Below are 14835 nucleotides of genomic sequence, written 5' to 3'. Positions count from 1 at the left end.
GGGGCTAAGTGGGGAGGAGTACATTTATAGCTAGAATTCACTAAAATTCAAGTATTTCTTATATATATATATATATATATATATATATATATATATATATATATATATATATATATATACATTATATATATATATATATATATATATATATATATATATATACATACAAACCCTGTTTCCATATGAGTTGGGAAATTGTGTTAGATGTAAATATAAACGGAATACAATGATTTGCAAATCCTTTTCAACCCATATTCAATTGAATGCACTACAAAGACAAGATATTTGATGTTCAAACTCAAACTTTTTTTTTTTGCAAATAATAATTAACTTAGAATTTCATGGCTGCAACACGTGCCAAAGTAGTTGGGAAAGGACATGTTCACCTCTGTGTTACATGGCCTTTCCTTTTAACAACACTCAGTAAATGTTTGGGAACTGAGGAGACACATTTTTTAAGCTTCTCAGGTGGAATTCTTTCCCATTTTTGCTTGATGTACAGCTTAAGTTGTTCAACAGTCCGGGGGTCTCCGTTGTGGTATTTTAGGCTTCATAATGCGCCACACATTTTCAATGGGAGACAGGTCTGGACTACAGGCAGGCCAGTCTAGTACCCGCACTCTTTTTTTATGAAGCCACGTTGATGTAACACGTGGCTTGGCATTGTCGTGCTGAAATAAGCAGAGGCGTCCATGGTAACATTCCTTGGATGGCAACATATGTTGCTCCAAAACCTGTATGTACCTTTCAGCATTAATGGTGCCTTCACAGATGTGTAAGTTACCCATGTCTTGGGCACTAATACACCCCCATACCATCACAGATGCTGGCTTTTCAACTCATTGGTCCGGAGGACACGACGTCCACAGTTTCCAAAAACAATTTGAAATGTGGACTCGTCAGACCACAGAACACTTTTTCACTTTATATCAGTCCATCTTAGATGAGCTCAGGCCCAGCGAAGCCGTCGGCGTTTCTGGGTGTTGTTGATAAGCGGTTTTCGCCTTGCATAGGAGAGTTTTAACTTGCACTTACAGATGTAGCGACCAACTGTAGTTACTGACAGTGGGTCTCTGAAGTGTTCCTGAGCCTATGTGGTGATATCCTTTACACACTGATGTCTCTTGTTGATGCAGTACTGCCTGAGGGATCCAAGGTCACGGGCTTAGCTGCTTACGTGCAGTGATTTCTCCAGATTCTCTGAACCCTTTGATGATATTACGGACCGTAGATGGTGAAATCCCTAAATTCCTTGCAATAGCTGCTTGAGAAAGGTTTTTCTTAAACTGTTCAACAATTTGCTCACGCATTTGTTGACAAAGTGGTGACCCTCGCCCCATCCTTGTTTGTGAATGACTGAGCATTTCATGGAATCTACTTTTATACCCAATCATGGCACCCACCTGTTCCCAATTTGCCTGTTCACCTGTGGGATGTTCCAAATAAGTGTTTGAAGAGCATTCCTCAACTTTATCAGTATTTATTGCCACCTTTCCCAACTTCTTTGTTACGTGTTGCTGGAATCAAATTCTAAAGTTAATGATTATTTGCAAAAAAAAAAAAATGTTTATCAGTTTGAACATCAAATATGTTGTCTTTGTAGCATATTCAACTGAATATGGGTTGAAAATGATTTGCAAATCATTGTATTCCGTTTATATTTACATCCAACACAATTTCCTAACTCATATGGAAACGAGGTTTGTATATTATTCTCCAATTCCAGATTTTTTTATTCCATATTGCTAAAGGTCTCAAATTCCATATTGGATATTGGTTTTCCTCTGTTGTTGTCAATGTAGCATTCATGCCAGCAGCGCCATCCTCGAGTACGTGTTTTGCTTTGAGATGGTATTTTAAACTTTTTGTCACTGCAATACCAACAGGTTACCTCAGTTTTATCCAAAGTTCTGTTTTAAGCAAAATTGTTTGTCTCTCATCCCGACCACAGACAGTGTGCGCGTCTTCCGGGTTAAGCCTTAAGCTGAATGTGATTAATCTTCATTCATTTATGATTACACAATTTTTTATTAATCACATGCGTTAAAGTGCGTTAATGTTGACAGCCCTAATAATAATAATTTAGATTGTGACACAAACAAAGAGCGACGATAAATGTCATTTTGCATGTAAAATTCATAGTATGTGGCCTTTTCTACAAAAAAGATGGATGTTGTTTTCAAATGCAAAAAAAACAACTTTCATACAGTCCAAAACCTGTACTGCTTGGTGGATTATCATCACACTAAAGACAGAAAAGACAAGTCATCATGTCTTGTTTTTCAGAAGAGACAAGCCATCAAGCCTTGTTTTTAACATTACATTAATCATCATTTCATGCTATACAAAGTCTGGAGATGAAGCAGCTTGAATATCGTGCCTGTCTTGGAGGGATCTAGCACATCTTGAATATTTTCTCCCATGATGCAGTACTGCAGGAATGTTCTCTCTTCTATGAGGAATTCAGCAGGAGGAGGCTTTAGGGTGGCATCTGCTTCAAACACCTCCTTTCTGTCTGGCTGAACATTGGCCTATACTTCTCTGATGTTTGAAATGGGATTATATCACTTTTGCATTGAAAAAGTCTAATTTTACTGCATCATTGGGTCAAAGACGCTGTAATGACGTCAAGTGTCGAGTCAAGTCAAAAGCCCGTCCGCTTCTCCTGATGTCTGCTTTTCTCATTTAAATAGAATATATATGAAAAATAATTAGATACTTTCAAATCCAGATAATACATAGATTATTTCAATTAATTATGCATTTAAATAGAGCTACAGTACATAGCCATTACCATTCAAATTATTCTGCTGTATCTCAATCCTATGAAAAGTCTTTGTAAAATGTCCAAAACGTTTATTTCTCTGCACAGTAATGATGCGAAAAGCATCCCTGCTGCAGCTTGTATCCTTGTGTTCCCTCCTTGCTGTTTTTCATTATTAATGAGCACGAGTGAGGGGAACAGCGCCATGTATCATATTCAGGGAGAAGCGAAGGTCCACATGGGAGCGTATCACGCAACAGGAAGTGCTGCAAACATGATGGAAATGCACCTGTGAGAGATTTCTCCATTAATACTAATGTTCAGTGTGATGCCATAAAAAACACTTCCAGTACATGAAGGACAATAAGGGTAGTCTCCCTTCTACCAGTCTGCCTAGTCATGCTGCCCTTTTAGCGCCTGAGTTCCTGTGCATTTGGGTCCTTGCGGTGAGTGATGATGTATGTCGGCATGTGGTCGCCGCTTTTAAATCCATTAACCTTTTGATCTGTGAGAACCCTCCCTACATTGTGTTTACGTGTGCACGGGTTGTCTTTCGCAGTAAAAATTTTCTAAACACTTTGATATTCCCTCAAATATGCTTTCTTGTTTCATATTTGAGCGCAAGTAATTAATATTATTTTGCAGCCATATTGTGTGTGTCATGATTTTTCCCTCAGCCGAAGCGTGATTCGCTCCACGGTGCCGTTGTCCCACACCTCCAGTGCACGGTGGGAGATAATGAATGACACACATGCTCTATGAGAGTCATGCTCACTAATTACGCATTCTCTTCTGGGAGTTTTCATTGTATTAAACCATTTATTAACTCTCCTTGTCACTATGAATACTAAACATGTCATTTACTCTTCTCCTAAACTGAAAATAAATAGATTCATATATTATATATTTCATATATATTCTCACCAAGTACCACCTCAGAAAACCCTTGGCTCTCTGTGGACCACCATAATGACCAACATTAACATACATTAGCGTAGTAGGTCTATATATTTATTCAAAACAAGACAGAGGTTTTATTTAACAAGTATCCAACCATTCATCCATTTTCTACCGCTTGTCCCTCTTGGGATCGCAGGGGTGCTGGAGCCTATCCCAACAGCACTCGGGCGGAAGGCAGGGCACACCCTGGACAAGTCGCCATCTCATGGCAGGGCCAACAGATAGACAGTATATTTAATATTTTTGGCCATATTTTTGGCCACTGTAACATTACACACTATGCACAAACATCAACAATAAGACTCCATACACATTATATATTCACAGACTTCTTTGGCGTACCACAAGATGGAGCCTGCGTACTGTACCACAGTTTGAGAATCACTCGTGTAGGGTATGTAGGGGAGTAGCGTGTCCCATATACCTAGTTATATTTAAATGTATTTGCTTTACTAGTCTACCGCTGATGTGTACATGTACTGATAAATGGTGAGCATTGAGTCCTTCAATGGGGACCCACAAGAGTAATGTGATGAAAAATACATCAATCCCAGTAATAAATATGTATTGGACCTGGTAGTAGTACAGTGTTTATTTAGACAACAATTGCAATTGTTGAAAATCATTCCTTTATGATTCTGTGCAGAGAACAGACCCGCAGCTTCTGGCCCAGTTCTTTTACGCCGACGATGAGTTGAACCAGGTGGCCGCTGAGCTAGACAGTCTCGACGGCAGAAAAGACCCTCAAAGATGTACACTACTGGTCAACCAGTTCCGCTCCTGCCAGGTAAGTCTTTCCTGCAGAAGGCATGTTGCACACACAGCAGCACGTTTGCATGTGCCATCCTTTTATAATACACTACTGCAACCTTACTGACTTTTTTCCAGTCGTTATATCTAGTTGTTTCTTACTTTATTTATATTATTTATGTACAGTGGTGGCTATCACTAAGAACTGGCCGGATGGTAAGAATTTTTTGACAGATCCAAGTTATGCTTGTGCTCAGGCAGACATGCCAGACTCTGATCCACCTCTTTCAATTGTGCCTGCCGCAGAGATGAGTACCACGCTTCAGCATGGATCAAAGTGCTCACTATTAAAACAATCAAAGCTTTTGATGTATGCAGTGTTTGCCCTACATTCATATACTGGCGGCGGCTCGCAATACGGGAAGATAGTATTTCATCTTACAGTTGATATATATGCTACCATCTCCTGGCAGTCATGTTCCACAAAACACCCATGTTTTTAAATTAGAGTTTGAGAGTTGAGCAACAGGGTTCCGCCGCTACTCAGTGGCCTAGTGGTTAGAGTGTCCGCCCTGAGATCGGTAGGTTGTGAGTTCAAACCCCGGCCGAGTCATACCAAAGACTATAAAAATGGGACTCATTACGTCCCTGCTTGGCACTCAGCATCAAGGGTTGGAATTGGGGGTTAAATCACCAAAAATGATTCCCGGGCGCAGCACCGCTGCTGCCCACTGCTCCCCTCACCTCCCAGGGGGTGATCAAGGGGATGGGTCAAATGCAGAGGGACGGCGTGGCGCAGTGGAAGAGTGGCCGTGCGCGACCCGAGGGTCCCTGGTTCAATCCCCACCTAGTACCAACCTCGTCATGTCCGTTGTGTCCTGAGCAAGACACTTCACCCTTGCTCCTGATGGGTGCTGGTAGCGCCTTGCATGGCAGCTCCCTCCATCAGTGTGTGAATGTGTGTGTGAATGGGTAAATGTGGAAGTAGTGTCAAAGCGCTTTGAGTACCTTGAAGGTAGAAAAGCGCTATACAAGTACAACCATTTATCATTTAAATTTCACCACACCTAGTGTGTGTGTGACAATCATTGGGACTTTAACTTTAACTTTTTTATTCAGCACTCGCATACATGCACGCACACTTATACAGACATTTATGCCTTTAAATAGAAATGTGTTTGCTGTTTCATGTAAATTTTGTTGCGTTAAAATCTCATTTGTTAAACATTTGTACAAGTTTGAAACGATCGCATTGCTAATTTTCGTTAGCCTGTCATGGGCTCGTCCATTGTATATTAGCATTAAGCTAACAACATAAAATCCAACCTTCATCCTGTATGGTTACATTGCTTTTTTCAGTTTATACCAAATTGTATTGTCAATTCAACATGATTCCAACATGTATGTGCACTGGATTAATGTACTTTCTATTGTGTGCTTAGTTCTACACTAACATCATTGTGGAGATTATCAATAAACAACTTAAAGTTGGAAGTATTGTCATCTATAATTTAAAGCAGGGTTTCTTAACAATAGGTCCGTGACCCATTGTTGGGCCATAAACGCTTTCTAGAGCGTTGCCAAAAAATGTCTGTTTCTCAGCTGTGGTCCGTATGGGCCGCAGCGGTACTCGTTTGTAATACACTTTTCCACCACTTGTGGCACAAATGACAATATCAAGCTAGAGCCCTGGATAAAGAGAGTATGGCCAACTAAAAAACAGGTGCCACCTTTGCGACCAAGGACGTGTGCGGCTGTGCCCAAATGCATTCAAATGCTGTTGTTTTGATGTTATTTTTTCTGACGAAATAAACCAAAATAACACGTCTACATATAGTTCTAAACATATACTCCAGCTCATGAACTTACAATAAAATAAGCTTTTATTTCGTGAAACTATAATTTTGCAGCCGTATTTGACACACATTGCTGCTACATTCATTCAGTGTTTAGTGACCAGCGACCTCCCTAACATGCACCCGACGGTACAATAAATGAAAAAAATACACAAAACGAGAAAAAAAAATTAAACTTATTACCCTCATTTTGCCTACATTTTTATTAGCTTTGGACTAACAATCACAGAGAAATTATGACTTTTGTGTGAAGTATGTCAACTGTGGTAACTGTATGTTTTACTCATTATGTATTATTCTAACTGATCTTTCTTTTTTGTAAAATGGTAAGTGAATAAGTGTACTTTTGTAGTTATTTCCCCATCGTTCTGCATAATAACTCAGATATGGTAACACTGGCGTGCAGTAGAGTGTATGGAGTGATTCTTGGTTCATAATATATTTGGCTTTCTTAATTTTTGACATATTGGTTGCCACTTTATGTTGTATATTTTTCATATGAGATTTCCAGTTCATTTTTCATCTATTATTACACCCAAAATATGGTTTCTTTAATCTTTCAATGTCTATTTGTTATTGTGTTTGACGTTGTCTTCTACTGCTACCAAATAGCATTATTTTAGTTTTACTGAGATTCAAAGATAGTCTGTTTTTGTCAATCCATCTCTTTAATCTGTTTCTGTTATTATTTGTATTAGCTTCTGTGTGTTCTCTCCTAAACAAAATTCAGATGTTGTGTTTACTTCGCACAAGACGCTGTAGTTGGTGACTCCCAGCATTGTCGGGGAACCTCTACTTCCTATACTTGTCTTCTTTCTGGGTTGCGGGGAAAGCGATGTAAAATCTTTCCACAATCCATGTGGAAAAACGAATGAGAAAGCGCCCCAAACACATAGCAAAGTTGGTAGAAATCAGTAGTCATGTAGTCACGTGAGTGCTTTTTGACCAATCATTGAAGCGATTGCCTGAAACCGGTTTGGCCATACTCTCTCTATACTTGACTGTATCAAACAAACTGAAGAAGTTTGGCGCCAAAGTCATAGAGAAGTTTTATTCAAGTGCGAAAATTATGACTTAAGTGGTGACGCTGTATTTTTGTTTGCACTTAAATTTTATTGACCGTTTATTCACAAAACATATATTATTTATTTTCATTTAAGTTAGAATTCATTTATTTTAGCACTGCGTAATTGTATGTACATGTATTTTTCATGAGAGTCCTTTTTGCAGTATATTTGATTAGTATTAATTTGTGTAATTAGTCTGACCAAAGCCTTGATAATAATCTTTGTGATTAACACATGGTTTCATATAATTTGATATAATTATTGAGTATGTTTAAAATCAAGAGTAAGATTACCGTATTTTTCGGATCATAAGTCGCAGTTTTTTTCATAGTTTGGCCGGTAGTGTGACTTATACTCTGGAGCGATTTATGTGTGAAATTATTAACACGTTACCGTAAAATATAGCGACGTACCGATAGAAGAGAAAGCGGCGCATTGTCTACCTTTGGAGTTGGCAGAGTTGTTTAGAAGCGACACCGAGGAAGAAGATTTCATGGGATTTAGCGATTAGGAGTGACAGATTGTTTGGTAAACGTATAGCATGTTCTATATGTTATAGTTATTTGAATGACTCTTACCATAATATGTTGCGTTAACATACCAGGCACGTTCTCAGTTGGTTATTTATGCGTCATATAACGTACACTTATTCAGCCTGTTGTTCACTATTCTTTATATGTATTCGGTTGGTAGAGCGGCCGTGCCAGCAACTTGAGAGTTGCAGGTTCGATCCCCGCTTCCGCCATCCTAGTCACTGCCGTTGTGTCCTTGGGCAAGACACTTTATCCACCTGCTCCCAGTGCCACCCACACTGGTTTAAATGTAACTTAGATATTGGGTTTCACAATGTAAAGCGCTTTGAGTCATTTGAGAAAAAGCGCTATATAAATGTAGTTCACTTCACTTCACTTTATTTATTTTAAATTGCCTTTCAAATGTCTATTCTTGGTGTTGGATTTTATCAAATAAATTTCCCCCAAAAATGCGACTTAAACTCTAGTGCGACTTATATATGTTTTTTTCCTTCTTTATTATGCGTTTTCGGCCGGTGCGATTTATACTCCGGAGCGATTTATAATCCGAAAAATACGGTGCTATTTTAGTGTTAATATGTGAGTGGGCCCTGGGCCCCTCTGTCTTAGAAAAGGGGGCCCTGAGGTCAAAAAGGTTAAGAGTCCCTGATTTAAAGGACCGTTTACCTATCTACAAACTAAATTCCAACATTCAGGGAGGGCAGAATAATATATGCAAATAAATCAGGCATGTTGCCTGCATTACATTGTAGTAATAAAATAAACAGCAACAATTGAAAAATTGAGCAACAATATATAATCCAGCAAGAAAAAATATAGTGATACTAATAACACAGTTTTGTCTCTAAAAAATGTGTATTTTTTAAATGCATGGGTCATAGCCAATTATGCAAATTATATGATGATGTCATTTTGACACTGCCCCGGCCGTGCCATCGCCACACCCTTATCCACGCCCACACACAACCACAATTGAGTTGCCTGTTTGTGGGAAACAGGCATACATAAAGACAACCATCAGCTTGATTTGACACCGATCTATCAGTCCATGTTTTATAGTCTTCCGAGGCAACAAGTTGCTGTGACTTTGGTTTTTGGCCTACAAGCTCAAAATATACACCGTCTGCCACAGTCTAAAAACGAGTGTGATGATCTCATTGTTACCTTATCTAGGCCAAGTTCCTACATGAAGCATGTTGGCTGATAACGTGCAGTTAAGTACAGAGTTTTTATGACTGTGTAGGGGTCTTTGAAGACAGAAAAACATATGCTCTTCTTAACAAAAACCTTAGTCTTGTTAAGGTTTGTTAATCTTTAGAGAGAGACTTTTTACAATGGCACCTTTTGATGAAAGTAAGGCTGGAACAAGACAGTTTTTTGTGCATCACTCACATATTTTCCCTAAGTCCATTGTTGTATTGCATTACATTTAGTGGCTCAGATACACATAATGATGATACAGAAACTAAAGTATTCATTGTGCGATCATGGCTGAGAGCAGCTTAGAGGGCTGTGCATGAGTGACGGATGCCATGCTGCATCATGCTGAGTTAGCTACAGGTGGTTTTAGGAGGTCAGCATGTCGCCTGTTGTGCTTCAGCAGCCCCCCTAACACCACCTGCACACCAGGCAGGGCTTAATAAGGTCACCGCTTGATCCCCAACTGTTCTCTTACTCTCCTCCCTTGGCTAATGTACCACTTGGTTTCTGGAATGTTTCATGTTGTGTTTCCATTGGTGCCATTGACACGCCACGTTGCGCGACCCCAAGAATATCAGGCTGCCACTATCACTATCAGCTGCTATTCACGTTCGTCTCTGGGGGTTTCTGGCATGTTGCTCATGTTATGTCTGCCTGAGTGGTCCAACAATGTGTGTGTGTTTTAGATTGACAGGGATTTAATTATACAGTGCATCCGGAAAGTATTCACAGCGCTTCACTTTTTTCACATTTTGTTATGTTACAGCCTTATTACAAAATTTAATTAATGTATTTTTGTCTTCCAAATTCCATAGACAATACCCCATAATGACGATGTGAAAAGTTTGTTTTAAAAGTTTTGCAAATCTATTGCAAAAAAAAAAAAATCACATGTACATAAATATTCAAACCCTTTTCTCAATACTTTGTTGATGCACCTTTGGCAGCAATTATAGTCTGAAGTCTCTTTGAAAACGTTATCACAAGCTTGGCACACCTATCTTTGCGCAGTTTTCCTCTTTGCAGCAACTCTCAAGCTCCATCAGGTTGGATGAGAGTAGTTTTCATTCAGGATGTCTCTGTATATTGCTGCATTCATCTTTCTCTCTATCCTGACTGGTCTCCCAGTTCCTGTCGCTAAAAACATTCCCACAGCATGATGCTTCCACCAACAAGCTTCACTGTAGGGATGATATTGGCCTGGTGATGAGTGGTGCCTGGTTTCCTCCAAACAAGATGCCTGAATTTACCATGAATTGATTAACGTGGACCCTGACTTAAACAAGTTGAAAAACTTATTCGGGTGTTACCATTTAGTGGTCAATTGTACGGAATATGTACTGTACTTTGCAATCTACTAATAAACGTTTCAATCAATCAATTAATCAATAATATTCACACAAAAGAGTTCAGTCCTTGTCTAATCAAACCAGAGAATTGTGTTTTTTGGCAAACTTTGTTCTAAGAAATGGCTTCTGTCTTGCCACTATACCATATAGGCCTGATTGGTTGATTGATGCAGAGTTGGTTGTCTTTCTGGAAGGTTCTCCTCCTTCCACGAAGGAATGCTGTAGCGCTGACAGAGTGACCATCAGGTTCTTGGTCACCTCCCTGACTAGACTAAGATGAATGCAGCAATGTGTAGGCACATCCTGGATGAAAACCAACACTTTCCATCCAACCTGATGGAGTTTGAGGGGTGCTACAAAGAGAATTGGGCAAAGAGGAATGCGCGAAACTGTCCAAAGATAGGTGTGCCAAGCTTGTGACATCATATTCAAACATACTTGAGGCTGTAATTTCTGCCAAAGGTGCATCAACAAAGTATAGAGCAAAGGCTGTGAATGATTATGTAAATGTGATTTTTTTCCTTTTTTTATTTTTTTTATTTTAATGAATTTGCAATTAAATGTAAAATACATTTTCATTATGGGGTATTGTCTGTAAAATTTAAAGAACAAAAATTAATTTATTCAATTATGGAATAAAGCTGTGACATAACAAAATTTGTCAAAAGTAAAGCGCTGTAAATACTTTCCCGATGCACTGTATGGCATACACCAAATAGAGGTGGAGAGGAAGGTTCAAAGACAAGCAGGGTCACAGTTAGATAGAAGCTGAAAAAAGAATGGCAGAAAATCTATTCTGTCTGGTGCTGTCATCAAGTGTGTACCTCACCACCCTTTAGGATTTGCAGCTTGTACGCGAGATGATTATCACCAATGTACCTTGTTACCAGAGGCTCACACGCCAACAGCTCAAAGCCTCAAAGGGCAAGCCTTCCCTCTCAAAGTTTTTTAATCTTCCTCCACTGCGCGTGCGGAGAAAGACGCAGTGCTGCGCCTGACAAGATTACAGTGCACAGTGCAGCCACAGTTGAGTGAAAAGCTCATTGTAGGTTACTGTTATGGCTCCTGTACATGGCAGCGGCACATAAGCTCTTGATTAGCTTTTGCGGTGTGTGACACTTTTTCACAGCTTGAATTATAGGCATCAGCTTAAGGTTTTTATTGAAGGGTAGCAACCCTAATGATGTAAAACTTGTCAAAGTACTTTCATTTCCCAATCGATGATCTCCGAAGGCTGCTGTGGCTCTCTTGGGGAAACGGGTGTCATTACCGTGACACTCATGTTATGTCCATTCAATTTGGTTTTGTCACTCTGTGGCTTTACAGGACAATGTGCTCAACATTATCAATCAGATCATGGATGAATGTATCCCCTGCGATCGAGCCAACAGAGACTTCTCTGTTAAGTTCCCCGAGGAGATTCGTCATGACAACTTGGCAGGGCAGCTGTGGTTTGGAGCAGAGGTACAGTATTCCCCCCGCACCAGCCTGGAGACAAACAACCCTGCATGAAGATGTAAAAATACTGTTTGTTGTCTTGTGCAGTGTTTGGCTGCAGGCTCCATCATCATGAACAGGGAGATTGAAAGTATAGCGATGAGACCCCTGGCAAAGGACTTGACTCAAAGCCTGGAGGAGGTACGCAACATCACCAGAGACCAGGCCCTGCGCGACCTCAACTTTTATACAGACCGCATGAGGGACGCACTGCGACATTTCGACAGCCTTTTTGCTGAGTTTGAACTCAGGTAAATTAGGAGCAGACCTTCCTTGGCGGCTGCAGCACCTATACTAATTCACAAATGCTATCCTCTTGACAACACACATTTGATTCAACAGTAAATATCCTCTTGCTTGCTAATGAAAACTTGTGTTTTAGCTATGTGTCAGCCATGGTGCCTGTCAAGTCTCCCAAAGAATACTTTGTACAGCAGGAGGTCATCGTGCTCTTCTGTGAGACGGTGGAAAGGTGATTTTTATAGACATACTTCATCGGAAACATAATCTGTGTTGTGTCGACAAAGTAGTAATAATATTTGTGCTGTGTTTCCTTTTGTCCCAGGGCGCTGAAGCTGGGCTACCTCACACAAGACATGATTGATGACTATGAGCCTGCACTGATGTTTACAATTCCCAGACTAGCCATTGTATGGTAAGTGTTGCCCGTCTTCTCCAGGGTTCCGGCCTCTCTCCTCCTTCCAGTCCTCATTTAGAAGTTTTTATCTATTTTTAGCGGGCTGGTTGTGTACTCAGAGGGACCTCTCAACCTAAACCGCAGAGGGGAGGACATATCAGAGCTCTTTCGGCCTTTTCGTTCTTTACTGAAGAAAATCAGGTGATATCCACATTCAATATGTCACCAGAAATTATGGCGCTTTAGCCAAAAAAAATACGTTAAAGCTAGCTTTTGATGCCTTTTCCAGAGACCTGCTGCAGACTCTGACTGACGAAGAGTTGGTAATGCTTGAGAGGAACCTCTGCATCTCTCAGGACGGCGAGTTGGCCACAGGCCCCGGACAGGCCACAAAGACCACACCAGCACCTGTTGAAGAGAATCAATCCTCCAGCAGCCCCACAAATGACACCTCCAAGGGGCAAAGTGATGACAAGCATTTGGCTGTTTTTGTCTGCCCCAGCCAGAAGGAGGAGTTGGCAGAAGTGGAAAAAGGCTGGGAGGAAGTGGAATCTGAGAAAGGGGAGCAGGAGCAGGGCCTGCTGTGTGAGGAGGCAGAGGAAGCTGAACTTGCTTGTTCCATGCAGTATGACGAGGAAGAACTGGAGCAGCTCAACATGATGGTGTACCGTGTAGGTGACGAAATGTCCACTCTGCTGTCGCCTCCGAGCCAGGGTCAGTCCCCAGCACACCGTCCCAACAGAGGAGAGGCAGGAGGCGCCAGTGGGGCCTCCAGCATTGAGGCTTCCCCCATCAGGGTGCTGAGGTGCCGAGGAAGCACAGGAATCTATTTAGAGGAAGAAGACAGGGTCTTCTTCATGGAAGATGTGGACGCAGCAGGAGACAGAATCACCAGCATCTCAAGAGACGTTCGGAGTAGTATTGCTTTGCCTTCTAAAGCGCCAAAGCCTGCTCCTTCTTTCCAACGTAGTCCAGGTCAGAGGGCTGACTCAGTCAGCAACGGTTGGCACTCTGAGGCACCTTCAGAGCCACCATGTCTACAGCCATGCAGCAAAAACACACGCTGTCTCAATGCAATGCGCCCACCGTGCACCTCTGCCCCCAGCTCAGCACCTCTGCCTTATACCAATGGCTGGGAGGTGGGCCTAGAGGGCAATATGAGTGAAACCGCAGAAGTCATTGCCCATCGTATGGGGGGGATGAAGCTGTCGGCCACTGTCATTTTCAACCCCCGCTCCCCGAGCTTGACGGAGCTGGCAGTGGACAAGCTGCTGCTTCAGCGGCCATCTCCCTCAGAGATTGAACCCTGCGGCCCCCTGGTGGCCACTCACTGCCTACTTAACTCATGTGTTTGCTGCGGGAGCTGTGAAGACGCACACGATGACGCTTTCACCTCTGAGACCGCGGGGCTTGGGTTAGGCCTCGCTTTTGGAGCTGATAAACACTGCAAGACCGCAGCCCCCGGGTCTTTCATCCAATCATCTGCTTGCCGGCTGCCCCCTCGAAACCGCGAGCCCCTCAGTAGAGGAGAACTCTGCCAGCTGTCTACCGCTTCCTCCCGCTGCTTGAATGAGCCCCTGGAAGAGGAGGGAAGACCTCAGCTCTGTGAGAAGTGCCTGTTGGGCATCCCTCAGCTGGAGAATCACAATCAGGACTGTAGCAACTGCAGAAGTGATAAAGACTTCCCATGCAACCATCAGGAGATGACTGAAAACATAGAGGCCGAAATAGATAGGCAAGGAGTTAAAGAATCCAAGAGGAACACCAAACAGGAGAGCAGGAAGGGCTCCAGGTAAATCTGAATCTTTCAGTCTTTTTTGTCATGTATTTTATACATAGCCTATTTTGCCCTATTTCATCATACACCTAAATCATTTAGTGTTCTATTGTCATCATTTCTCCTTTTTAGTTTCACCATTTTTGTGATTTAGTATTTTTCTAATATTTTCTTAATTTTTCTCCTTTTGTTTTGTTGTTTTAGCTTTCAAAACTCCCCTCTCAGCTCTGTGTCAGGTAGTGACTGTGACAGTGTGTCGGTCACCACATGTAGTCTATCCAGCAGTGCTTACACTCCAAGGTAACTATGAGCAGCATAGTTTTTCCCACATGACTCTATGTATTTGTTTGTGGAAGCAAACTTTTCTACTCTAAAACCACTGTACACAAAAGGGTGAAAATGCGCTCAAAACATGCACGCCCAGAGGGTTGCATTGCTATAATTT

At 41.4% G+C, this 14835-nt stretch overlaps 1 protein-coding gene across 8 annotated transcripts in view; it reads left to right on the top strand.

Annotated features, from left to right (window-relative positions):
* Positions 1-14835, top strand: part of zfyve28 (zinc finger, FYVE domain containing 28) — a 79280-nt gene that overhangs the window by 60360 nt on the left and 4085 nt on the right. For 7 of the 8 annotated variants that reach the window (XM_061968887.2, XM_061968886.2, XM_061968889.2 and 4 more), the window contains 8 exons: positions 4371-4511; positions 11806-11943; positions 12025-12227; positions 12359-12448; positions 12542-12631; positions 12713-12814; positions 12903-14405; positions 14595-14690. In XM_061968887.2, coding sequence (XP_061824871.2) covers positions 4371-4511; positions 11806-11943; positions 12025-12227; positions 12359-12448; positions 12542-12631; positions 12713-12814; positions 12903-14405; positions 14595-14690 — 2363 coding nt within the window. The remainder of the gene's footprint in view (positions 1-4370; positions 4512-11805; positions 11944-12024; positions 12228-12358; positions 12449-12541; positions 12632-12712; positions 12815-12902; positions 14406-14594; positions 14691-14835) is intronic. The other variant, XM_061968888.2, reaches the window with a different exon arrangement.

Source organism: Nerophis lumbriciformis, linkage group LG08 (genome assembly GCF_033978685.3).
Source record: "Nerophis lumbriciformis linkage group LG08, RoL_Nlum_v2.1, whole genome shotgun sequence".
Lineage (NCBI taxonomy): Eukaryota > Metazoa > Chordata > Actinopteri > Syngnathiformes > Syngnathidae > Nerophis > Nerophis lumbriciformis.
This window is presented reverse-complemented; position numbering and strand designations above follow the sequence as displayed.